Here is a 26,442-nt window from a genome sequence, read left to right as displayed (position 1 = left end):
GCCAATTTTTAAGGTGTAAATAGTTCACACTTCAAATTTAACAATGACTCTCCTGAGCTGGTTCCAGCACACTCCTAAAACAGGTAGACAGATACATAGATAGAGATGAATGTATATAGGTAGACAGAAAGACAGAGATGGAGAAAGACACACACGGAGAGAAAGAGAGAGATAGGGATGTATGCATAGATAGAAACAGAGAGATGAAAGAAACAGAGAAACACACACACACACACACACACATATATATATAGAGAGAGAGAGAGAGACAGACAGACAGACAGAAAGACAGACACAGAGAGACAGAGAGAGATAGGGGGGGCAGACAGCTAGGTGGCACAGTGGATAGAATGTTAGGCCTGCAGACAGGAAGACTGGAGTTCAAATCTGGCCTCAGATACTTCCTAGCTGTGTGACCCTGGGCAAGTCACTTAACCCCGTTAGCCTTAGTTTTCTCATCTGTAAAATGAGTTGGAGGAGGAAATGGCAAATCACTCCAGTATCTCTGCCAAGAAAACCCCAAATGAGGTAATGAAGACTTGCACATGACTGAAAACGACTGAAATAAAAGACAGATAGACAGAAAGACATGTATTTCTTCTTAAAGCCCCAGTCATCATGGTATCAAGGATCATAAATTTTGATTTGTAAGTTTCCTTAGAAGTTATCCAGTCTGATTCTTTCATTTATAGAAAAGAAAACTGAGACCGTAAGAAGCTGAGTGCTTTGTTCAAGGTCACACAGATAGTAAGTGGTAAAGTTATGAATGGATCCAAGGTCCTGTGATTCCATATCCCATGGGTTTTTTGTTTGTTTTATTTTGGGGAGGGGGAGAGGTAATTGGGGTTAAGTGACTTGCCCAGGGTCACACAGCTAGTAAGTACCTGAAGCCAAATTTGAACTCAGGTCCTCCTGACTCTAAGGCCAGTGTTCTATCCACTTGCCTACCTAGCTACCTGTCCCATGTTCTTTCTGTTGGATTTTGCTGCCTTCTGCAAATGAGGCAACAAGTCTAGACTCTAAAGAAGATTCATTTTAATCACTACCCCCTCCACAGGATAGCCATTCACAACTCCTAAACAAACACAGGAAGGGTTATATGTTAGAGAAAGCCAAATTAATCTGATTTTTTTAAGTGATCTCATAATTAACAAAACTCTACGTTGGGGGGGGGGGGGGAGGGATGGGGACAATGAAATGGTATCCAGAAGTGATTTCATCAGTGTAGGGAACTCCTAGAGTGAAAATTCACCCCTGCTACTACTGATGCAGACCAGCAGTGTCTCAACGAGTGACCCGGGGCACTAAGAGATAAGACGACTTCTTTAGTCTGTGCCAGAGGCAAGGCTTGAATTCAAGTCTTCCATGACCCCAAAGCCAGCTTCTACACAGTTAAATTCACATGACAGTAGCCATATTTCTCTTTAAAAGAAAAATCAGAGATTTTTAAAAACTCAAAATGCTCACGGGAAGAACTTCTCCAGCTGTCTGTAGTAGAACTGATATATTCATCTGAAAAATCCGAACCAGAAGAGCTTTCTCTTTCTTCTTCTCTTTTGTATGGTGTTGCTAGAAACAGTTTAACCTTGCTTATTTTAGAAGAACATGTCTTTTCTCTTGGAAGTGACTCACTGGGGTCCCTGCACGTGGCCCAATGGCATTTTTCAGATGGGTCTTCATTGATGACCTGAGAAGCCTGTTCTCTTGTGGCCCCACGTGTGTAGTCAACAGGCCCTCTGTCCATGAAATCTCTAAGTTCATTCTTTGCTGGCATGGTTCCAGAGCTATGAATTCTATTTTCAGAGTCCTGTGGCCCTCCTTTTCCATTGGCCACTGCTTTGTCTTTAATGAATTTCTGGCCTTCTGGTTTCAAAACTTTACTCTTAACTTTCACCTTAGCATCTCCTGGGTTCCATGAATACATATGGGGCACTTTTCTGGACAGCATTCCCTGTTCTGATGGTGAGGCCTCGATACTAAGAGTTCCCTTTTCTTCTGTCACTGTAGGCAAAGTTTCAGAAGCTTCCTTAAGGATTTTCTCGAAACCTAAGTCAAATGCACTTTCCGTTATTAAAGGACCTAAAGACTTTTCTATTGTTTCCTTGATTTCCTCAAGGAAATCTGAGTATTGGGTTTCATCAGTCTGACCAGAAAGCGCTGACTCACCTATCCACTTAGCCTCAGAGTTCTTTGTTCTATCATTCCCCAGTTCCAAGGGAGGACTTTCTGAGGCTTCTCTAAGGAGTTTTTCTAAGCCAATATTGAATTCTCTGAACTCAGTTTTAGGATGAATGATGGTTTTTGTCAGAGTTTCTGATATTTCCTGGGATAATTCTTTGGAATTTTGGTAACTAGTAGGGTCAGGCTGGGTAAGAGATTGGTCCAGGTAAGGTGGATCACAACAACGTGCAGAAAATATACCTGACGCTTCTTCTCTATGTTCTTCTAGGCTCATGTCAATAGGTTGGGCATGCTTTTCATCTGGAACCACTGTCTCTCTGGCCATCCAAGGTGGAGAGTTTATCTGGTTATGTGTTCTTGCTGCCTCTTCAGGGAAGTCAGGCTGCCACTCTCCAGGAACTGCCCTTGTCTCTCTGGTGGAATTCTTTACATCTTCTTGGACTTCCTTGCGAAGCTTTTCCAATGCCATATTCAAATCATTCAACTCAATTTTGGGGAGGACTGTTTTTTCTATAGTCTCTGAAATTTCCATTTGTGGGGGCTTTCCCTCATCCCAGAGGGCAGTATAAGCAGAGTGGAAAGAAGACATCTTTTGGGGAGAGTTGGTTGTCTTCCCAAAAGACTCCTTAAGATTAACAGTCTGATATAATGAAAGGGAAGAGGCAGAAGATCCCTGCAATAGTTCCTTTTGACTTATTTGACAATCATTTTTTATTTGGGGGGAGACCACAGTGTAATCTGAGGCATCTCCCACCTCTTCAAGAGGTATCTGCCCTTCCCTCTTATGAAATGAATTGTTATAACTTGGCTCCATCACTTTTTCAAAAATTCTTCTCTGGTTTGACAAAGAACTAGTCCCAATGGAAACAGTTTCTGACCTGACTTGACTAGAAGACTCTGGAAGCTCAGATGCTTCCTTGAGGGATTTTTCTAGACTGGAAATAAATGGTTTACATTTAGCTTCTGGTGGGTCTACGGTGCTGATTGTGCTTGTCTTTGGGTCCTTTTGTGGAGACTCAGATTTTTTTTCAAAGTCAGCCAAATCTGTCTCCTGGACACATACTCCATTTGCAGGACGACTGGGCTCATGACCATTTTCTGGAGTATCTTTGTCACCCATTGGCTGAAATGACAGTGATGGTGCTCCCTCAAGTAGTTTCTTTAAACTTCTATTAAAGGTGTCTTGGTATTCTTTAGGCAGAACAGTGGTTTTCATAACTGACTCCTTCACTTCATTCCTTGAGAAATACCCTTCTTCCTTGAACTTTGGAGGGACCAACCAGTATAAATGCTCATCTACATTTTCCTTTGATGGCACATTCCTTGGCAATTGAATGGATTTTGCTGGTGATTTCATTGGAAATGGGGCTTCATCTGAAAGTGTCTGAGGGATCAGCTTTGAATCCCACTCCACTATTTCCTCTTCATATGATGCTTTGTTTTGTTTGAGAAGGTCCTGTCCTGCTGAGGCACTTTCTTCTTTTGTTAGTTCAGTTTCATCAAACTCCTTGTCTTTCTGGCTATCTAAGGACAATGACTTTTTAGTATCTGGATGAGTGCTGTTGTTTGTACTATCTGAATTAGTTCCCATGTCCCAAAAGTTTCTCAAGTTCTGAAAATGTGAAGAATTGTTAATTTGCTTTGGGAAGTTTCCATTCATTCTTTCTTCTAAGGTACAAACCTTTAAATTAATATTTCGTTGGGCTACAGAAGATCTGTCATTTTCCAAACAGGAAGAGGCTTCATTCCTTTCATGAGAATTGTGTTTTGATGTTGGAAATGTCATGCCCCTTTTGGATTGCAAATTATCTCTCATAGGAAGTTTGACAGATTCACTTTGAAATGAAGGTATTTTACCTACTTGGTCCACTGAGAGATACCCTCTGGATGTTCCCATTTTTGGGGGCCTGAACCCTTCAGAGTTAACCGAAGTACGGAAGCCAGGGCCATAAGATATCTGGTCGTTCTTATTTAGGTCCACTCTTTTGGTAATGACTTGGCAAAACTCATTCTGGTCTTCAGGCAAATTTTTCACAGACAAATCCTTTGACTTCATAGGCCAAGTTACTGTAGGAGGCACTTGTACCTGGTTTCCTGCTGAACTGGGCACCCTACTAGTCGGTTCAGCTGTCTTCCCTCCTCCTTCCCAGAAGGATATCCGATCACTTACTCTTTTATATTTCTCCCTTTGTACTTGACTCCCAGATAGATGCCTAGCTTCTTCTTGCCGCAAATCTTCTGGCTTCTTGAAAGGAGCAGACAGCTTACCATGACTGGAAAAATTAGATTCTTTTTCTCTAAATCCCTCATTAGCAATAGGAGCTGGTAACCTGATATTCTCTCCCTCTGATGGAAATGAGAGATAATCAGCCTTTTTCACTCTACTACTTTTGGCTTCCATGTTATGTTTTAACATGGGTTCTCCAATATTCTCAGAAGAGTCAACAGTCATCTTTGAGTTTCCTCTGTTTTTTCCATTATCAAAAAACTTCAGTTTTTCTTTGTATGAGGAATCTTCCACTTTGGATGACACTTGGCACTCAGCATCTAATCCTTTGAAAATGTTAATGGGATAATCAGTATTTAGGAAATGTGTTTCTATTTCCTCATTTGGATTTCTTGTGTCTTGAATAAGAATAATACTTTTACTTCCTTGATTTTGACTTCTGAATGGTGGTGATGGTTGTCCTTTCTCTTTGCCAACTTGTTTAGGTAAAACACCATCTTCTGATTTCTTGAATCCTATGCCACTGTTCTTAGCATTTTCAAAAGATAATGGATCTTCCTTTATGCAAGATGGATAACCAGTTTCTACAGTCTTTATTTCACCTTGAGTGAAAATTGGAGACTTTAAGCCATCTTGCTGGAGGATGGCATTTTCTAGTTCTGTGGTGTTATTATTGTGCAATTCTGAGTCTGATTTTCCTTCCAACTGCATCCCTTCAGGATGTGGAAAGGATGGTGTTTCTGCATCAGGATCAGAACTTCTGTTAAACCAGTCTAGGACTTTCGAGATGGATTTGTCAGTCGCTTTCATTATCTCAGTGGCTTTTTGATCATACTGAGAACAGGTCTTAGTGTTTAGAGCCTTGAAATTTATATGCTTACCTTGCTGATGATCTGCAGAATGACTGAGATCTTGTACCTGAGGTGGTTCAGGTTCAACACAATGTAGATACTCATCTGTAACAAAAATGCTTTTCTAAATTAAAAAAGAGCAAACAGGTTGGCTAATACTAAGTTCGGCTAAGTTATGTTTTTTAATGATTTGGATACAAAGCTCTTTTTTTTCACCTGAAGGTCTATATTTGTACTGTCAATATGGTCAGCAATGCTGAGAGATAATGGAGAAAAGAGTAGGAAAACACATTAGACAGCTATTAAAATAGTACAGATATCTACTAAATTCCTACCAAATCCTTTCAACTCCAATTCACAACATAACTACTAATTTTTTTTTGTTGTTCAGTCATTTCAGTCGTGTCTGACTTTGTGACCCCACTTTGGGGTTTTCTTAGCAAAGATACCAGAATGGTTTCCCATTTCCTTCTCCAGCCCATTTTATTGATGAGAAAACTGAAGCAGACCGAGTTAAGTGACTTGCCCAGGGTCACCCAGCTAGAAAGTGTCTGACGTCAGATTTGAACTCCGATCTTCCTGAATCCAGGCCTGATGCTTTATCTACTGTGCCACCCAGCTGCTCTCTAATTACTAAAAGCTAGGCTAGTAATAACATTTTCCCTCTCAGATCTCACAAAGTCCTTTGTTTGAGGCCTTTCTGGATTTATCATGTACGATTTTGTATATATTTGTCTGTAGGTTAACACTCCTGATTAAAATATAAGCTCTAGGAACTGCACCTTGCCCATACTTTTCATTTCCCTGACACAGTGTGCTGAATATAATAGGCTCTTATAAATGCTCATTTAATGAATTGGAAAAATGTTTATTGAACTGCCAGATGTTGGAGAAACTGACTGCCTATCAAAAGCCAGTGTATTCCAAAATGTCCCATTGAGAAAGGAATGAGGCTCAATGGCTAGAAAATACTATACATCTTCACTGTTCTTCAGACTGAACTCTTTCTTTATCTCTATGCAGTCCCTACAAACCAAACAGGTAGCAAAGAAGCAAAATGCTGCTGGTATGAAGAATACACGCTGCCCTGTCCATTTTCTGCTGCCAAGAAGCCCGTGGCTGTGAGGCTAGGATGGGTCCAAGACTGAGGGTACTATGAGGCAATGGAGGAATGCCATTTCTTCACTTAATAATCTCAAAGCCCACTGTACTCCTTCACATGGGGAAACTGGGAGGAACAGAGTTACTGCTCATCAAGGCCCAGGGTTCTGAAGCTTCTGTATCTCTAAACTCAGGTAAATAGAGCTAGACAAAGACAAAAACATAGACATTTAAACACACATACACACCACAGTTAATTCACAAAATTATAATTTATATATTATATACTTCTCTGTAATTATATATATAATTGTATTATATATAATTATATTTCTCTATAATTATATATCTCTCTGTATAGAATGTACAAAAATTAATTTTAGATAAATCATTTAAAATATAATAGAAGACCTGGTTATGGTTTGCCATTTCCTTCTCCAATGAATTAAGGCAAATAGTCCTAAGTGACTTGTCCAGGGTCACATAGCTAGAGACTGAGTCTGGATTTGAACTTAGGTCTTCCTGACTCTAGATCAAGTGCACCATCCACTGAGTTTTTTAGCTGCCTCTGAAGAGCTATATAAATGCTAGCTATTCTTTTTCTTATTATTACTAATAATAAATATTTTTCTCCTATGACAGAATAACTAGCACCTACTTCCAAGGGTTATTATAAAGATAATTTTTGTAAAGGGTTTTGCAAATCTTAGAGCATTATTTAAATACTACTCATCATCATCATCACCTTTTTTTTAGCAAATAACTATATTTTATCTTATGACTAAATGACTGGCATCTATCTCCCATGGTTGTTTTGAGGATAACATGAGTTAATGTTCATAAAGTACTCTGCAAACCTTAAAGAGCTATATGAATGCTAGCTATTTTTACTATTAAATAACTTTATATTTTGTCTAATGACTGACAGATTGAGAAACAAGTTTGGTATGGCGGAAAGAACACTGGATTTGGCATAGGAAGATCTAGGTTTGAATCTTGGCTCTGTGACTAGAAGTCAATGAATTTCTTTGACCCTCAGTTTTCTACTTTCTAAAATGAAGTAATTCAGTGGTTCTCAAAGAATGTTCTTGGACTCAGGGGCTCCCTGAGATCCTTTCCCTTGGTCCTAAAGGTAAAAATTCCTTTCAAGACAGTACTAGGATGTTTTAATTTCTGGTCCGGTAAATATTAATCAATGTACACCCACATAAACAAAAGCCCTTCAGGGGTCCTCAAGAATTTTTAAGAGCAAAAGAGAGATGCTGAGACCAAAAAGTTTGGGAACCACTAGAATAGATGATCCTTTCTCCAGATCCTACTATCTTCCTAAGGGACATCAAAAGCAACTGATGTGAGATGAAGTTTCATGTTGAAATGTTCGAAATATTTCTTGTAATGTGACACCGTTTAACACTGTGAGGAAATTACTATGAAACTGTGTTTTTAAATATTCTATTTTATGGAAAATAAAATATTGCATGTATTCAAATAATAAATAATAACGCATGTATTTAAAATATTACAAGACAATCACAGTGTGACAGTAAATCTCAACTCTATTTCATTTTAAGGTTTATAAAGACCTTCCTGACAACATACCTATGCTCAGTACAGGTAAAATCTGTCTTTCTAGAGAGAAAACTTGGAGAAGTCAAGAGTAAAATGATTTACTCATGGGTCCCACAGCTACTAAATGTGGAAAAGGGTTGATCTCTGAGCAAGTTGTGAAACCATAGAGCTTAGCGTATTAAGGCCCATAACGAAATATTCTTTTTTTTTAAGGGAGAAGTTAAGTAAAATAATAATTTAGACGCTATGGCAACTTTTTTTCTGATCAGGAAAAAAACTGCATGTTATTAAAATATAGACTTTATAGCACTGAAGAAAGACCCTCTTCATCCCACCACTACACCCCATTTTTTGACCTAGAAAGGGAAAGAGTAGAGAATGGGAATAGGAGAAGAGTGAGGAAGGGACTGGGATAGGGTGGGGGGTAGGAATGGGAGTGAAGTGTTCAGAGCTCCCCCTGAGATTACTAAGAGAGCTACTTTCAGACAGGGGCCTAGTTACTTCAGCAGAGCTCAGCGTGACTAAAATGTACTCATTTAACACAGGTCCGGGGAATTTTCAATGCAACTTTGAGAATAGGACAAATGCCTGGGGTTTTCATGGATAGCTAGGTGGCCCAGTGGGGTAGTGGACACAGCACCAAGCTTGGAGTAAAAAAGATTCATCTTCCTGAGTTCAGAACTGGCCTTAGACATTTACTAGCTATATGATCCTGGGCAAGTCACTTAACTTCTGTTTACCTCAAAAGAAATGGCAAACCATTCCAGTATCCTTGCCAAGAAAACCCCAAATGGGGTCATAAAGAGTCAAACAGATTGAACAACAACGTGAACGCTTAAGGAATAAGGGTCTTTTGTACCTAGGAGTTTACATGACTTTAAATTTTATTCTGCACTCTATCTACTTAGGTTGTAAAACCAAGGTGGTAATTGAGTTTAGTTAAATAAAATGCATATTGTTGTTTCATTAGAGTTCAATTTTTACGGAAAAAATACAATTAGCTGGATCACCTGTGCTATTTCTGCTTCTCTTGGACCCCTAGGATCCCTTCCATCTCTAATACTGTAGAATTCTGTTTGTGACTGCAGTTATCCATCCTTTGATAAAAATGCCAATCTCCCTGTTAACTGGTACACTATTAGGTAGCAGCTACTAGAATCTCAGACACACTCTTAGGAGGAAATAATCAGTTTCTTTAGGGCCAACTTTGCGATTCTAAACCCATAAGAAAACAATGATTAGCAGTCCCTAAGTAACAGCTAACTTTCTTACCAGCAGGGTTTTTGCATAGCTCTGATTCAAGGCTCAACGGCTTTGAAGATGCCTTTTGGGACTCTCTGTTAGAGGGTGAGTGCTCCTTGAGAGATAGGCTTTCGGTTAAAAACTCTGAATGAGAATGGGTTTGCTTATCATAGATGTTCTCAGATGATGGACTGGTTCCGTTAATCTGGTAAGAGTCAGAGGCTGGACTCATATATTGGGCTGGTTTTCTGTATCTGGAAAACACAGGTTTGTTTGGAGACTCCTGCAAGTCTCCTGCACCTTCTGGTCCATTCCTGGGTATGTCAGACTCCAAAAGGCCAAACTCTCCCACTTCCTTGCCTTGGTTCAGCTCAGGACCCTGAGAGACTTCTTCCTTCACTGCTGAAAATCTCACATGTTTTAAAGGCTCCAGCGGATTCTGGGAAGATTCATCTTCTGTGGAATCATCCTTTTCAGAATTTCCCTCATGAATAACAAGCCGGGCTGGCCAGTTTTTGCTTTTGGGTTCCAAGGAGGGATTATAACGAGCAATTTCTGAATCGGTGCTGCTGGAGCTGGAATTCCGTTTCAGGATCCCTCGCGGGGCACTTCTGCTATTGAGGGAATCTGTTCTTTGGCTCAGTTTAGGAAGAGACTGGTTGTCATCTGGTTGTAGATTAGACATATTTTTATAAATCAATTTCCTCGTTTTGGGGACCGGCGGCTTCATGGGAGACCCATCTACAGGTCCTGGAACAACTGGTCTTGATTCCTTTAATATTTGGTCTGGAAAGTATGAGGTGGACTTGCTTTCCTTTGAATAAAACAATGCATCTGTAAATTAAGCATAAACATGGCAAAGTACCCAGTAAGAAAGAAGAGCAGCCTTTAAACTACAAGGTGGAGTCATTGCACCTTGGGGAAAAGTGACACACATTTCAGATTTACAGTTAAGACATGAGCTCAAGTTAAAGGTTAAACTACCTACAAAAATTTATTTACTTCTAAATATGGGATCATATTTAGATGGGCCATAAATATGGGATCACAAATTTAGAGCTGAAAGAGACAAGATTGATTATCTAATTCCACACCCTAATTTTATTCATTCATCCATTTGCAGTCGGGGTTAAGTAACTTGCCCAGGGTCACACAGCTTGTAAGTGTTAAGTATCGGAGGTCAAATTTGAACTCAGGTGTTCCTGACTTCTGAGCTGCTGCACTATCCACTGTGCCACTTAGCTGCCCCTTCCCTTCATTTTACAGAGGAGGAAACTGAGGTACAGTAAAGGCCAACCTACTTGACCAGGGTCACATTAAACAGTAATGTGACATTAAATTAATGTGTCACAGTAAACAGCTGAGGTGGGCCTAAAAACCTAGGTCCTCTAAACCCAAATTTAATGCCTTTTCTACCACATCCCACTGCCTCTCAGAAACAGGAAGATGAGTTTATCTTCCCCCTCTTCCCCCAAATGTGTCCTTCCTTCAAATTTTTCTATTTCTGATGAAGATGTGGCCAATTCCAGGTCTACAAGCTCAGAGCAATTCTCAACTCTTCACTCTATCCCACAGTTACCAAGTGTTACCTCTACAGTATTTCCCACATCCACCGCCAGTTCTCCACCCACACAGCAAGCCTACTTCAAACCCTTATCTTCTCTTGCCTAGACTATTGCAACAGTTTCATAACTAGTCTCTCTACATCTAGTCTCTCCCGACTCCAATCTATCTATCTACCCCAGCTGTCAAAATGATATTTCTAAAATACATATCTGGCTGTGTAACACACCCTCCTCTCTTTTCTAAAAATTTCAGTGGCTTCCTCTTGTCTAAGCAAAATGCAAAATTCTCATCCTGAATTATCTGCTGACCTCCAATTTCACATCTCCAACTACCTTTCAGATATCTTAGCCAAGTCAGCTTGTCCTCTCCTTCTCCAAAAGAAGGTACATTTTGAGGGTCGAAAGCTGCCTAGTTAAGTTGACTGTTATCAATTTGTTGTTTAATCATTTTTTCAGCTGTGTCTGACTCTTTGTCAAATACCATTTGGAGTTTTCTTGGCAAAGATACTGGTGTGGTTTGCCATTTCCTTCTCCAGCTCATTTTACAGATGAGGAAACTGAGGCAAATAGGGTTAAGTGACTTGCCCAGGGTCTGAGACCAGACTTGAATTCAGGAAGAGAAGTCTCCCTGATGCCAGGTCTGGCACTTGATCTAGTGCATCACCTAGCTACCTTTGTCATCATAAAACAGTTGTCAGTATATTCTTTCCAAATTAAATAGCCCCACCCTCCCCTGCCCCGCACTGTCCACTGCCAAACTGAGGTCATGGGAGGAAAGATGATCAGTTTATGTATGGGAATGGGGGGGGGGGGGGCATGGAAACAGAGAGTCAATACCATAAGGGACAGAGCCAAGGTTGGATCACCCCTACTTCAGGTCAGGGAACGAGGTGCTGCAGGAAGATCTAGAAAAGCATCAGGAATCTAAACTCTCTTTTGGAAGTCATTTTTTTTTGCAAAAGAAATTCCAAGATCCCTCAGTCCTCAGAGCACAAGGGTAAAAATAGCCAGTCCATAAAAATAATATTTACCCTCTTTTGAAGTCTGAAGTAAGCCAGTTTGTCCATTTTCTGATGGTTCATCTGGGATTTGGAAAGATTCGTTATCCTCTGGTAACACGGAGCTATTAAACGGGTTCTTCCTTAGCTAGGGAAAAATAGTTTATTAAACTTGTTTCCAAAGCGGCCTAACAGAAACTTAATGTTGGCAAATGCATTTTATATACAAAAATGTTCAATACTTGAGCTATTCCAATAAACTCTCTGTTTTCTGGCATGTTTAGGACATAGGAATGCTAGTTAATCAAATACCTTAGATGAGGAAGAGCTATAAAGCATAATTTGCAAAAAATATAAATTATCAAGGAATATCAGAATTCTGTGAAGTACAACTAACACTATAATTGTGGGGTTTTTTTCCCATTGAAAGGCATGTTAGAAATAATAATACCTGTTGACATACCTAAAATTTCCTCATGACGATCACATGAGGTAGTCTATGTAAGTATTATTATCCCAATTTAAGAGATAAGAAAGTAAGGTTTAATCAGGTGAATGAGCTATGGAAATGGAGTTAGTAAAGGCAGAAACTTAAACTTGAACTCAAGTCTTGTGACTTGCAGTTCTGTCCTTATTTCATTAGGGCACGAAATTCCTCATTAAATTCATCTAAAACAAAACCAAATGTCATCTCTTCTTTCTTCGATTACTCTGAATGTGCTATGGGGTCCTCTGGGATCCTGGGATCCTGAGATCACCGGTACGAACAGGAAGAAATGAATCACCACAGTGGGACAGACCAAAGAGCCTATTGAGAGAATCTCGGCTTTTAGGGAGTTTTCTGTCTGTGATTTTATAAATCAGAGGTACCTCTCATGAGGCAAACTTAAAGGCACAATATAATAGGGAGAAGGCTGGATTTACATGGAACAAATATGCCATTGTCCCTCTTGGGAAAGGGAAATTGGCCTGAATAGTTTTAGGTAAAAAAATGAAAAATAGATTATTTTCCCCATGGATTAGAGTAGACAAATCTTTCATCCAATGTAAGGAAAACAAAGTATTTTTCTAGCACAAAATAATACTGTTAAGCACTTTAAAGTTTGCAAAGAACTTTACAGTTTCAGAGATCACTTATCTTACTCAAAGTCATACAGATTAGCACTTCTTAAACTGTGGGTTGAGACCCCACTCACAGTTTAAGAAGTGCTGAAAGGGTAGAATGGAAAAGGTTTAAGACCTGATAAAGATAATGTCAAAAGTGGGATTTGAACTTCCTGACTTCAAGGTCAGCATTCTGTAGACTGTTTCATGCTGCATCCTTAACTATTACTCAACTATACCTTTATTAAATTAAATATTCAACTATATCTTTCATTGTATAAATTTTTGTTTCACTGTGTTTTGGTAAAGTGAGAAGCAATATTCATTCCCACATAACATTTTTCTTTAAGAAAAAAAAAGATTGAATTTAATCTACCTTTGTAGGAGACAAAGTTGACTTCCTTGGGGTTTTCTGGGCCTCATCTGAGATGGAAGGAGCTGGATTCAATGCAGCGGTCCTGGAAAAGAAATATTTATTCAGAGAATGAAACCTTTAATATAAAGAAAGCATGCACCTAAGTGAGATAGAAAGGATGTAGAAAGAAAGGCAAAGAGAGAGAACGTCTGTGTGTGTGCATGAGTATACATGATTGTAGCCTAAATTTAGCGGGAAGAGGGAGCAGGTAAAGGGTACTGGAAATTCAAAGAAGGACAGAGAGTCAGGGTTTGGAGAAAATTATCCAACTGGAACCAGCAGCCATAATCCGTGTCACAGCAAATGGGGAGGGTGAGATAGGATGGGGCTGATTTGTTGGAGGTCTCAGAGTCAGTCAGGTGCTACTATTTCGACAAGAGTGTGATGGGGAGAGTTTTCAAGGAGGAGAATGCAACAGCTGAACCATGGGATAGAAGTCTGAGATTTATTGTTGTTGTTCAATCATTTTTCAGTCATGTCTGACTCTTCTTAACCCCATTAGGGATTTTCTTGGCAGAGATACTGGAGTGGTTTGCCATTTCCTTCTCCAGCTCATTTTACAGATGAGGAAACTGAGGCGAACAGAGTTAAGTGATTTGTCCAAGGTCACATAGCTAAGTATCTGAGGTCAGACTTGATCTCAGGAAGAGAAATTTCTCTGATTCCAAGTCCAGTACTCTATCTACTGAAAAGGAAGGGGCACAGTAATAAAGAAAATGACCAAGACTTAGATAAGGCACTTGGCAGAGGGACAGAGGAAAGGGTAGACTTGATAGATGTCCTGCAGGAAAAGCCGGTGGGACTGGTTGACTGATTAGAACACATAAGGTAACATGTTGAAAGGACCTTTCAACCTAGAGCACGGCTTCCACATTGTCTGGGTGAATGGCTCCTCAGAAGTACAGGAGAGATAAGGAGGGATAGGGCAGGGCACTGAGGATCAGACTGGATCCTCACTCCAGGGCTAAGGCTGGAGGGGGGCAGCAGGTGGCTGGGTGCTGTGAATGAAAGGCAATCTACCTATTCTTGACTAAACTCAATGTCAGTTCCTATGAAGGAACAGAGTGGACTCAAGAGGTGAGGCAGGAATAAGGAAACCTAGACACGGGTAATCTAGGGAGGGGGCAGGTGAGGTCAAGAATCAACAGTCCCCAGATTAGAGGGGAGGATGGTATCACAGGCAAAAAATTCAAGTCACTTCCCCTCTCAGGCCTTAATTTTCCCTCTATTAACAGAAAGGGGTAAAAGATAGCTTATAAATTCCCTTTCAGTTTTAAGTCCTAGGATTCTAGCCTGAGGGAAGAGGGCAAAACTATTTATTTGCATATATCCATCTCTCTGCCAGGGCAGCTAGACGGTAGAGTGGATAGAGTGCTGGGCCTGGACTCAGGAAGAGCTGAGCTCAAAATCTGACCTCAGACACTCACTAGTTGTGTGACCCCGGGCAAGTCACTTCACCCCGTTTGCCTCAGTTTCCTCGCCTGTAAAATAAGCTGGAGAAGAAAATGGCAAACCACTCCAGTATCTTTGCCAAGAAAACCCCCAAAGGAGTCACAGAGTCAGACACAACAAATAACAACACTACATCGGCCAGAAGACACAGAGATCTTAATTGGGAAGCACGTTTTTGTACCAGGCTAATGCTATTGTATTCTGCCTCTAAATGTCTGTGTAAGCCCAGGTTTTCTCAGTCATATTCCTCTCCTCCTCCTCCTCAGACCATCAAGACCACAACGCCAACCACCTTTTGGGAAGCAGTTTTTGCCTTTTGTCCCTCCTCTGGACCTTTAGCCTCCTCCCCCTTCATCCTCAGCTCCCTTCAGGTCACCTGGGCCAGTGCCAGACGCCTTTTATTTCTCTCTCTGCCTTCGCATAAAATGGAATCATTATTTTAATGGTAAACAAAATGACTTTTGTCCCAAGTATTCAGAATCACAGCAGAGAGAAAGGAACTCAGTCATCTGTCAGGGGTAGAACACACAGATGGTGAATCACTGAAATACCAAGAATGGACAGAATATTTATAGTTGGTTAAAGTGGAGTCGAGGAAATGTCTGTGTGTGGAAAGGAGCAAGAACTGGGAATCAGCAAAGCTTAACTAAAGCTCACACCATCTACTTAACTGGGGAAATTGTTATCCATGGTAGCCCCCATTAGAAAGGGAGCTGTTGAGAACTGTGACCATTGTTACCCCCTTTCCTCACACCCACAGTCACAGTGACTAGCACACACTAGGTGCTTAAGAGATACTTGCTGATTGACTGGAAAGAGTTATTGTTTCAGTCAGTCATTCCATCAGCATTTATTAAGTATCTACTATGTCAGGCACTGTTTTAAGCACTGGGAATACCAAAACAAACAAATTCAAATGCCAAATACAAATACAAGGCATACCGTGGCCACCTCCAGGATGGCTGGGCTTTGGCTTCCGTTCCCCCTGGTGAGGGAAATGAGAGTTTGTTTTTATTTTTAACAAAGTGAATTCAGTTTAACTCAACCATCCCCTTATACCGCCCCCCCCCCAAAAGATTAGTTGTATTTGAGGACAGGTGCATGAGTAGTAGAATTGGGATGCAAAAACCTCTTAAGCAGCTGCAACAATTGGCCATATCTAACATGATGAAATTTAATAAGAAAAAATGCAAAGTTTTTCACTTGAGTTAAAAAAGATTAAAAAAAACTATAGGAGGGCACAGGGCAAGGTATAGCTAAAGAGCAATTAACGTTTGGGGTTTTTTTTAAAGATCTGAAGAGTTTCAATGGCCCACAAACTTGATATTACTAAACAATGTGACACAGTAGCCCCTCAAATGCTAATTCCATCTAATTATAATTATATATCATATAATTATAGATCATATATAATACAATATATGTGTAATGTATGTATATGTATATGTATGTGTGTGTGTATATACACACACACACACACACACACACACACACATACACGAATTCCTTGGGGGCAGGGAATGTCTCCCAATCCTAACGGCTCTGCTTTAGGGGGGTCACAGAGGAAGAGATCTTAAGTCTCTAGTTCCAGTCTGTGTTGTGGTTAAGGAAACTGGAAAGATTTCAGGGAATCTGTGAACTTGGTGGGGAAAAGAAATCACAACTTTTTTTTTTTTTTTTACTAATTTCTAACCAAAATTGATCACTTGATGATCATTGATCATTTCCATTTGTGGTTTTTTTTTAAAAATCCCATCATTTCAAGAACAGGCCTCACCAAAATGCCACAGGGTTCACAGAAAATCTGATCTAGAGCCATTTTTTTAGAGGGGAAAAAAAGAGGAAAAGAAGATCTTCAAGGGAGTAAAAGGGGAGTGAAACAGAAAGAAAGAGGGAGATGAGGTGAAGAATAGTAGTATTTATATAGCACCTGCTATGTTCCAGACACTGTCTAAGTGCCTGACAACTATCTCACTGGATCCTTCCAACAACCCTGGGAGGTAGGTGCTATTATTATCCCCATTTTACAGTTGAGGAAACTGAGGCAAACAGGGTTAAGTGACTTGCACAGGGTCACATAGCTAGTAAGCGTCTGAAGGTGGATTTGAACTTTGTTATTTCTGATTTCAAGCTCGGAGCTCTATTCATTGCACCACCTAGCTTTACCCTATCATCTATCTACAGTGATAACCTTTTGCTTATCTGAAGACAGTCCACATGTCCCCCATCTAAATCTTCTCTAAGCTAAATATCTGCAAGTCCTTCAGCATCTGATCCTCACAGGCAGCTGGGTGGTACAGTGGATAGATTGCTGGACTGGAAGTCAGGAAGCTCTGAGTTCAAATCTTACTAGCTATGTGACCCTGGGCAAGTCACTTAATCCTGTTTGCCTCAGTTTCCTCATGTATAAAATGAGCTGGAGAAAGAAATGACAACCAGTCCATTATCTCTGCCAAGGAAATCCCAAATGGGATCACAGACAGTCAGACATGACTAATCGATTGAACAACAATATTATTAGAACTCACACTGAGCTCACAGTTCTACAAACCATAGACAAACTGCTGTCAAGTCCACTGCTCTTGAAACATCCTAGTCCTTATTATTCAGAAAAGCTAAGTTAAAGAATTTCTACTCATCCTTTAAAGCCCCCAAAGTCTGGTAGTGGGAACAGGGTGGAAAGGCTGGATTTGTGAGGTCTCTTTGAAGATGGAGATAAGGAATAGATTTTGGAGGTCCTTTAAAGCCCCCCAGTAGGGGTGGGGGTTGAATTTTCAAAGTCTCTTCCAGATTTGTCAGTGATCCTATGAACTTAAATGTCACCTCCTCCTTGAAGCATTCATTGATTTCCCCTAGTTGGCAAGGGCTTCATACCTTCATATCTCACACAATACTGTCCGCCATACTCTAATGCATCCATCATAATAAATGTAAAATACAGTTATCTGAGTTCATATCTTGTCTCCCACCTAGCCTACAAGCTCCACGAAGGCGGGGACTGTTTTTTGCTTTAATTTTCTAACTCTGCCAGCACTCAGCAAAGTCCCCTGCAACACAACAGATATCTTTCAACTGTTCCTAGCACTGAGCTAGGATTACAGACAGAAAAGGGAGACAGCAGTTCCTGCTCGTAAAGAGCTTGTGTTCTGATTGAAAAAGATGATTTGAAAGAATAATGAATGAAGAGAGGTAAACCACTTCTTCAGCTCTCATTCGATGGTTTCTCTAATAATACTGCCATCAAGAGATCCAGTTACCAGACAGGTAGCATCTTTGCCATGGACCACTCTCCTGGTGTACTAAACTTGTTTCCTAGACTAAAATTTTCCAAGGGTCCAAACTGTGTTGTTACTCATTTGGGGTTAGGATGTCTCCTCCACTAATGACAAAGAGCTTCCCATACCTTACTGTCAGTTTTCTGGTCCATATCAGAAGAGATCCTCTCTTAATATGATGTACTTCCATGGTACTTGGAATAGTTTGAATTTTTCCATTTATTCCTTAAAGAGAGCACCTGTGGGACTCTCCCTCCACTTTACATTTGAGGCAACATATAAAAAGAAAATGGGGAAATTAGTCATCATAACTGAGGGAATCTTCTGCCAGAAACAGATCTGTATGGGATCATTCTAAATTCTAAATTCTCATTTTGCTGCTATACTCAGAACACTATTCCTCGCTTCCTCCATTTCCTGGTGACTCAGGCTATGTATGCAAAGACGACTTCATGTTGGCAGATGGACCTCGAAGAGTTCAGAATTAGTTGTGCCCTCTTTGAATAAACACTTGGAACTGGTAGAATTTGATTCTTCAAAGGCCAGAGCCCCACATGATGAACATTCAATGTGTCCAGGATGAGGAAGAATTGGGTCAAGGATCCTCTTAAGAAAAACCCCCTCAAGCCTAAAGTTTCCATCTTCTACCTGTGGTTGGATCATGGTCTTAACTTTCAACTTTTGGCTGAGAAAATATTGACAGATAATGAATCATTCTATTAAAATTCACTCTGTTCAAATGTAAGCTTCCCCAAATATACTTCACACACCCAGTTCACAAAGGTTAAAGTTTATGTGAGAAAGTATCACAGGAATTCAATATCAGGTAAATTAAGTTAGTTTCCGAGAGGAAAAGAAGGAAGTGAGACAAAATTCACAGTTCTGGGAGACTACCCACCCACACAAATTATTTACAAGTGCCTGGGCCTTTTAACATGAACTCCTAGGCTCAGAGAGAGAGAGCCCAGATGGAACTTGGGGGTCATCTCATCCACTTCACCCACTTTTTTTTTTATAATCAAGGAAGCTGATGTTTGCAAAAGTAGAGTAACTTGCCAAGATCACCCAAGGGGCTGATGGCAGAGCTGGGGTTTTAATCTAGGTGTCTCTGACTTACAAAAATCCAAGATTCTTCCCACTGAGCCAATGCCTCTCCCTCTAAAGTCATGCTATACTCAGGTTATAATTAAAATACAAGATCTCAAAATTATACAGCTCCTATCTTCCCAAGAACTGCTAAATGGTGTACATATAAAATTTTATTTACTCTCTGAACATCCTGGTGAGTCAACTCAGCTAGGTTATCAGGCCCAACTTACTTATGAGACTGAGAAATGGATGCCTGAGGTTCCCCAGTGACTGAGGCAAAGTTGAGATGAATATCATGACTCTATCTGAATGATGCACAGAAAAAAGAACTGAAGGAAACTTAGAGGTCACCTGGTTCAGCTCATTCATTCACTAGGGGAGGAAATTAAAGCCTGGAAAAAGGAAATGACATGTCAAAAGTCACCAGATAGCAAAGTAGCAGATCCAGGATTCAATCTCTCATCTTTTTTTTCCACCAAACCAATGCTGCTTCCCTCCTTAACTTGTAGCAGAAAAGCACAATGGTAAGAAAGGCATGGGGAACCATGAATATCCTTTTCCCCAGTCATCAAAGTAATGGAAGTGCAGTGTCCTTGTGACCCCAGCAGCCAGCACTGTGCCTTCATATACATCAGGTGCTTAATAAAGGTTTGCTGCATTCAATTAAATCAGGGATAATCAACTCAGTGGGCTTCTCATTTGTCCACGATAATGGAGGAGGGAAGAAAGAGGTAATCCTAAACTTGCTCATGGGTGCCTTTAGAATGCACAATATGTGTATACTACCTACTATATGTAAGTATGTATATACACATGCAAACATATACACATATGTGTGCATATACACTGTACACCCACACATGCATATATACATATATAATTTTTTTGTTATTCAGTCATTTTCAATCATGTCCAACTCTTCGGGGTTTGTCCAACCCCATTTGGGGTTTTGTTGGCAAAGATACTGCAGTAATTTGCCATTTCCTTTTCTAGCTCATTTTACAGATGAGGAAACTGAGGCAAACACTGATTAAAGTGGTTTGCCCAAAGTGATACAGTTAGTGTCTAGGCTAGATTTCATCTCTGGTCTTCCTGACACTTTTTCCACACCTGCATCACCTAGGTTTATCAAATTGACTTATTTCTCCACCTTTTTATGTTTATATGTGCACAGATATGCATATATAAAACAGGCTCTACTTTCCAGGAGCATACAATATAATACAAATACTTTAACTATAGTACCAGGTAGAGTGAGATGAATGAATGAAAAGCCATTTACAGAGTACTTAATGAGTACTGGACACTGTGAGCAAACGAGAGGGGAGGTCCAGGGAAATGCTATGAGGTATCAGATGAAAGAGAAATCACTGTCCAATAGGTAGGGGAAGCAGGGAGAGGTTGGAAGGCAGAACCCTAATTGAATCTGAAGGAAAGAGACGGATTTTAACATTATCCCTCAAATGCACCTTTTCAGTCAGAGACAGGTGGTCTCCCCCTTCTCACATGCTGCATACTTCCACAGACCAGATTTACTACCCACAACCTGATTAAACTTTTTGAAATTTTAAAAGAATAATAAAGTCTTCAGTTATAAGCGACTAGTAAACACATCACCCAGGTTGAACAAATTCAGTTTCTGAAGCAAGAATGTGGAGCCCCATCAATATCAGGCAGAAAACCCTGCAGACACAAAGGTTTCAAGACAGGACAGCATAATCTCAGTCAGGCTCTTTTTCCACTTCCTTTTTCCTTTAGTGATCCAGAGGCTCATAGATCCTGCTATAGATGTTAATTTGGACTTCCAGGGAAAAGGGCATGGCAGGCCCACAGATTTTTAGCCTCTCCAGCCAAATGTTTCTGACCAGGTTGTGGTCAGGTACCAATCGTCCTTGCTCCTGAATCCTCCTAAACCCAACAGCCTCTCAAGTACAGTGTAAGCTCTTCTGCCTTGAATTCCAGGCCTTCCAGAATCTGATGCTACCCTACCTTTTGGGATTTATCTTTCTCCTCTTTGCCTGTCACATTGTCACTCTATGAAATCTGCCCTGGGGCCCTTTTCTTTTCATTGGTAAAGGACTCTCACTCTTTTAAGAAGGGTGCCAGCCATGCTTCCTCTTACCTATCCACTCACACCTGGGCTCTCTCTAGAATCCTCCTCTCATCACCTGATGCAGTGGGATCCGGTATCCTTCCTCTTTGCCACCCCTACTTCTTAGTTTCCCTTTCTCTGTGGTCTTCCCCCATCAAATAGATTGCTAGCATTTGAATCCGTAGCACTTATTATAGTGGTGGCACATAGTAGGCACTTAATAAGTGTTTACTCACTGACTGATTCTTGCTTGTGCTATCATCTATCTTTCGCCTTTAATTCCCCTCCATTCATTTAATATTCCAGACAGTAGGGACTACTCTGCCTCCCTTAGACATCCTCTGTGTTCTCATGACTTCTGGGCTTTGCTTAGGCTCTCTCACAATGCCTAGAATGGTCTCCTTCCTCTTCTTCAATTAGTGAGCTCCATTCAAAATCTCCTCCACAAAGCTTTCCCTGCTCCCCACCATCAGTAATGGCCACTCACATACCACTCTGCACTCACGCACTTTCATGTTAAGTGTCTATTGCAGCTGTATTGTATCTGTGTCTTATTCTCTATTAGACTGTAAATTCCTGAGGAGAAAAGCTTTGTTTCATATAAACTTTGCATTTCTCCTGGTACCTTGCACAAACTCTCCACATAGTAGGTGTTTGATTAATATTTGCTGAATGGACAAATGAGCCCTCTGCACTGATGCTACCAGGGCATCCGTTACACATCTCTATAACTCCAGACATGAATCATCTTTCTTGGAGTACAAGGAGGAGTATTTATTTTATAGAGTTGGAATAAATTTGACAGAAGATACAAGAAAATGGTAGGGTTCAAGTATTTGTAACCAATTAAAAAGCTCTCAAACTTCCTAAACCTAGGACAGTTTTTTTGGTATCTGTCATGTGAGTCTGGCCCATTGCCACGTGACCTTTGCTAAGCACGTAGTACCATCTTCCCCCTCTTCCCCAATTCCCCAGGCTGGATTTGAACTCAGGTCTTCCTAACTTTAGGCCCAGCATTCTATCCACTAGACCATCTAGCACATAGTAGGTGCTTATTAAAAGCTGCCTATGTCATACAGCTGTTGATTTCACCAGCCCTATACAAGTGTGAATGGCTTTTCTTTTAATCTTCATTCCTTCAGTTTCTTTTGAAAAAAAATAAAAACAAAAAACCCAAAGTGCCCAATGATTAGCTTCATGGAATAATAGGAAAATAATCTTATAAGTTAATCGCCTTTTATTTTCCCCATTTTACAGGTAAGAAAACTGAGACTCGTCAAAGTTAACTAAACAATATTCAGGGTTACACAGAAAGTATCAGCAAATATCAGAGGCAGGATTAGAACTCAGATCTCTCCTGACTCCAAGTCCAGTACCAGCACGTAGGAAAACAAGGCCATTAAACTGGGAACTATCTTCATCTTCAAACAGTACTGAAAAATAATCAAGAATTGACATCTCTTAATGGAGCCATCACTGTCCATCTACCACCACCACTCTCCTCCTACCACCCTCTGCCCCAACCCCCCAAAAGTCTTATCTCCCACAATGTTCTTTACAGTAGTCCCTCAATAACCACAACTTACATGTACATGTCACCTAAAAGGCTTTATCTCATTTAATGAGCAAAGCCCTTGCACAGAGAATCAGAAAAAAGTATTCTCATTAGTGATCCTGAAAGAGCAGCAATTCTCTAAATCCTGGAATCATTAAGAGCTTTACAAGCCATGGAGGGTGGTCATAGACTTGCCAAGCAAGGGAATTCATCCTTTCTTGTCCCATTCCCTCCATGTGCTAGGACACTGTCTGCTCCAAACTTGAGTCAGTCAGATGTTACCTGTGAATACGATTAGCCTGAAATCTTTTCCCTGATCCCCACCTCCCCAACACACACACACACACACACACACACACACACACACACACACACACACACACACTCTCTCTCTCTCTCTCTCTCTCTCTCTCTCTCTCTCTCTCTCTGCACCTGTTCCTCCACATCCACATGTAGCAGCTTTAACACTGTCCCATCTTCACACTTGGATGAATCAGAGACAAAGCTTGGAGACCAACAACCAGCTCCTCCCTTTATAAGCCCTTTCTTACCTTGAATCTGACTGCCCGCCAATATCTTCTTCTTGCTCTTCCATTACACCCAACGGCTCTTTGTTGACATTATTCACCCAGGTTTTCTTCACTCTGGTTGCTCTGTTCTGACTTTGCTCGGCTGAAATATGAGCCAACAAAGACAGCGAGGTTATCGCCTCTACAACCCGTAAAGCTGTTATTGGCCAGTTGCTGATTTGAGCTGCAAAGCTGGGATCCTGGAGCCTGAGTTAGGATACCGCCACGTTCACTACACCAAACGAATTCCCACCAAGTTGGAACACTCGTCTTCCTTGTGCCTGTCAAAATATGACCCCTGTTTTGAGGCCTAGTTACCTCATTTTGCCTAATTGCCTCTGCTAAAACTTCCCTCTTTTAAACTCCTGGAGTACTTCACATTGACTGCTCACATGACATTGTAGGATATCTAAATTCCAGGTCTGGCTCTACAAGCTGCATGACCTAACATGACTCCCTCCCTTCATCTCTCTGGAACTCAATATCATCATCGGGGAAATGGGGCTGTTGAAAAATGCCTCCCATTCCTGCTTTCCTGTTTTGCTCTGAGGACAGCCAATAAAAAAAAGCTGAGCACTTTTGGGTTCACAATGTACTTATACACATTTTGATCCCCCCAAAAAGACAAAAACAAAACACACTGACAAATCGGTAATTTACCCATCATTATTCTCTTTTATTGATGATGAAGCAAGCTTAGAGAGGTAGAGAGTGATCTGCCCCAAAATCAAGTAACAGAGCCAAGACTCATAGACACATAAGACTTAGAAGGGACCTCAGAGTTCATTAAGTGACCCGAAGCATGCCTTCCCTCTACGTCATCCCAAACAAATGGGCATCCAGTCTTTCCTTGAAAATCTCAAATTGAAGAGAGAAGAACTGGCAGAAAAAGTTTTATAAAGACAAAAACATCATCAAGAACAACAACTTTGGAAAAAATTAGAACTGTCATCAATACAATCAATAATAAATTCTAATGCCAGACGTCTGAAGATAAGCATGATAGAGATGAAGACGTTTTCCTGCCAGAGAGGGGATGACCTTAAAATGCAGAATGAGACCTACATTTTTGGACAGAGCTAATGTGAGAATTTGTTTTGCTGGTCTGTGTGTTTTAATTGTTTAGTTGGAGGAAAGGAGAAGTAGGTGGAGGGGACAGACAATAAGTTTTTATGAACATAAATAACTGAGTAGACGAATAAACAAATAAGTAAATAAATAAATTGTGTGTGTTCGTCCTTCATTGCCAAAGAAGACCATGACATCATAGAAATGATGACGTGACTTGCACATGACTTGGTTTTGAGTGAGAGAGGGCTGTGCAGGTCACCAGCCTCACTTCTCCTCCAGAGCCATCTGAATCCAGTGATCAGATATTCATCAGGATGACTGGAGATAATGGATAGATAAATGAATGAAATAGTTAATGAATAGATAGATAGAACAATAAATAAAAATTTCACGAGGGTAGGGAATGGTAAGAAGATATTCTCACGTGATGAAGAACTTACTAGCCATTCAGTTTTAGAACAGCTCTGCTTATTAAGAAGATTTTCCTATTGTTGAGCCAAATTCTGCCTCCTCATTGGCCCTCGTTTAGCCATCTGAGGCTAAGCAAAACAAAGTCAGTCCCTTTTCCACCTGATAGCTTCAGATACCTGAAGTAAGATATCATGTCCTCCCTGTTCAGTTTTCTCTTCTACAGCCTAAGCAATCCCATGCTTCTACTGTTCTTTATATGGAATGGGGTTGAGTCCCCTCACTGTTCAAGGCACACTGACGTTTGGATGTGCTCCAAGCTGTGGATGTCCTTCTTCAAAAGTGGCTAGCAGCACTGAACATGTTTCTCTAAGACATGAGGTGATCAGGGGTAAGTTCAGTAAAATGATCACATTCCTCCTTCTGGTTGCTATTATTTTATTAATGCAGCTAAGACCACATTAATTAGTTTGGCTACCCCATCACACTGTTGACTTATATTGAGAATACATATAGAGATAAAAGGATGAATCCCTGATGCCTAAGGATCTTCCATGTACCTTTCGCCACTTCTAAAACATCCTTTACACAACACTGACAGACAAATTTAGGGGTAAGCTATAGAACAGTGGGGAAAAAAACCCTGAATTTAGTCATAGGATCATAGAGGTAGAGCTGATATGGACCTGAAGGGCAGTCAAGTCCAACTCCCTCATTTTACATTTGAAGAAACTGAGGCAGACAAAGGTTAAGTGAAGGTTAAGGTTAAGTGAAATTTTATATAGGCAAGGAAGACATCTTAACAACTAAAACATACTTCATGGTAGGAGCTTCTAAAAGGGAAATGAAGGTTATTTCCTTCCTATACATAGCAAGTGTCTGAGACAGGATTTGAACTCTCATTTTCCTCACTTCAAGCCTGGCCTTCTATTCCTCTACTACCTAGCCGCCTCTGTCTTGAAGTAAGAGGAACTGGAATAGTGGTTCTGTTACTTACTAGCTGGGTGACCTTGGCAAGTTAATTTCACCTCTTTGGGACTCAGTTTCCCATTTGTAAAATGAAGGAGTTGGATCAGATGAGCTGTGAAGTCTCTTCTGGGTCTAAATCTACCATCTATTTATTCCTTATGCAAAGATTTGGTCCTATCACTACTCAAGAATGTTCAGTGACTCCTTATCATTTATTGAGTAAAGTCCAAATTCCTCTGTACAACATTCAAGACACTTACATAATCTAGTCCCAATTTGCCTTCCCAAGTTTTTGACAACTTCCCCAATGTAGCCTGTACCCTGTGGTCAAATAGGCCTGGCCTATGTCTCTCAAACTTACTTCACACTCCTGTCCCTTTATCTCACAGGTCATAATGTTCCATATGCCTAGATTGTCCAGACTTCTCCATTTGTCTATTGAATTTCTACTCAATCATTCAAGCCCAATTACAATGCTTTTCCTCCTGGAAAGCCTTTCCTGATGCTCAAGGAGACAACCATCTTCCCCCTTAGAGAACTTTGCTTGCATTGTTTTTTCAGCCCAGATCTGTGACTAATTTCCAGTGAGGAAATTCCCTATAATCAATACAGACTACAACATATTACTGCTTAAAATCTTAGGGAGTTATCTGAGACATTGAGGGATTGACAATAATAATAAAAATTAATAATAAACACTTTAAGGTTT

At 40.4% G+C, this 26,442-nt stretch overlaps 1 protein-coding gene across 15 annotated transcripts in view; it reads right to left on the bottom strand.

The window, feature by feature from the left end:
- The window catches only part of SYTL2 (synaptotagmin like 2), a 194,655-nt gene that overhangs the window by 43,639 nt on the left and 124,574 nt on the right, over positions 1 to 26,442 (bottom strand). For 9 of the 15 annotated variants that reach the window (XM_072610652.1, XM_072610653.1, XM_072610654.1 and 6 more), the window contains 5 exons: positions 23,268 to 23,388; positions 13,215 to 13,296; positions 11,768 to 11,882; positions 9,202 to 10,005; positions 1,468 to 5,364 (listed from right to left, as the gene is read on the bottom strand). In XM_072610652.1, the coding sequence (XP_072466753.1) occupies positions 1,468 to 5,364; positions 9,202 to 10,005; positions 11,768 to 11,882; positions 13,215 to 13,296; positions 23,268 to 23,388 (5,019 nt within the window). Of the gene's footprint in view, positions 1 to 1,467; positions 5,365 to 9,201; positions 10,006 to 11,767; positions 11,883 to 13,214; positions 13,297 to 18,108; positions 22,590 to 23,267; positions 23,389 to 26,442 lie in introns of those variants that run through there. The other 6 variants (XM_072610661.1, XM_072610662.1, XM_072610663.1 and 3 more) reach the window with 4 other exon arrangements.

This window comes from Notamacropus eugenii, chromosome 5, assembly GCF_028372415.1.
Source record: "Notamacropus eugenii isolate mMacEug1 chromosome 5, mMacEug1.pri_v2, whole genome shotgun sequence".
In the NCBI taxonomy this organism is placed as follows: Eukaryota; Metazoa; Chordata; class Mammalia; order Diprotodontia; family Macropodidae; genus Notamacropus; species Notamacropus eugenii.
The sequence above is the reverse complement of the archived record's forward strand: the minus strand, read 5'-3'. Positions and strand labels throughout refer to the sequence as shown.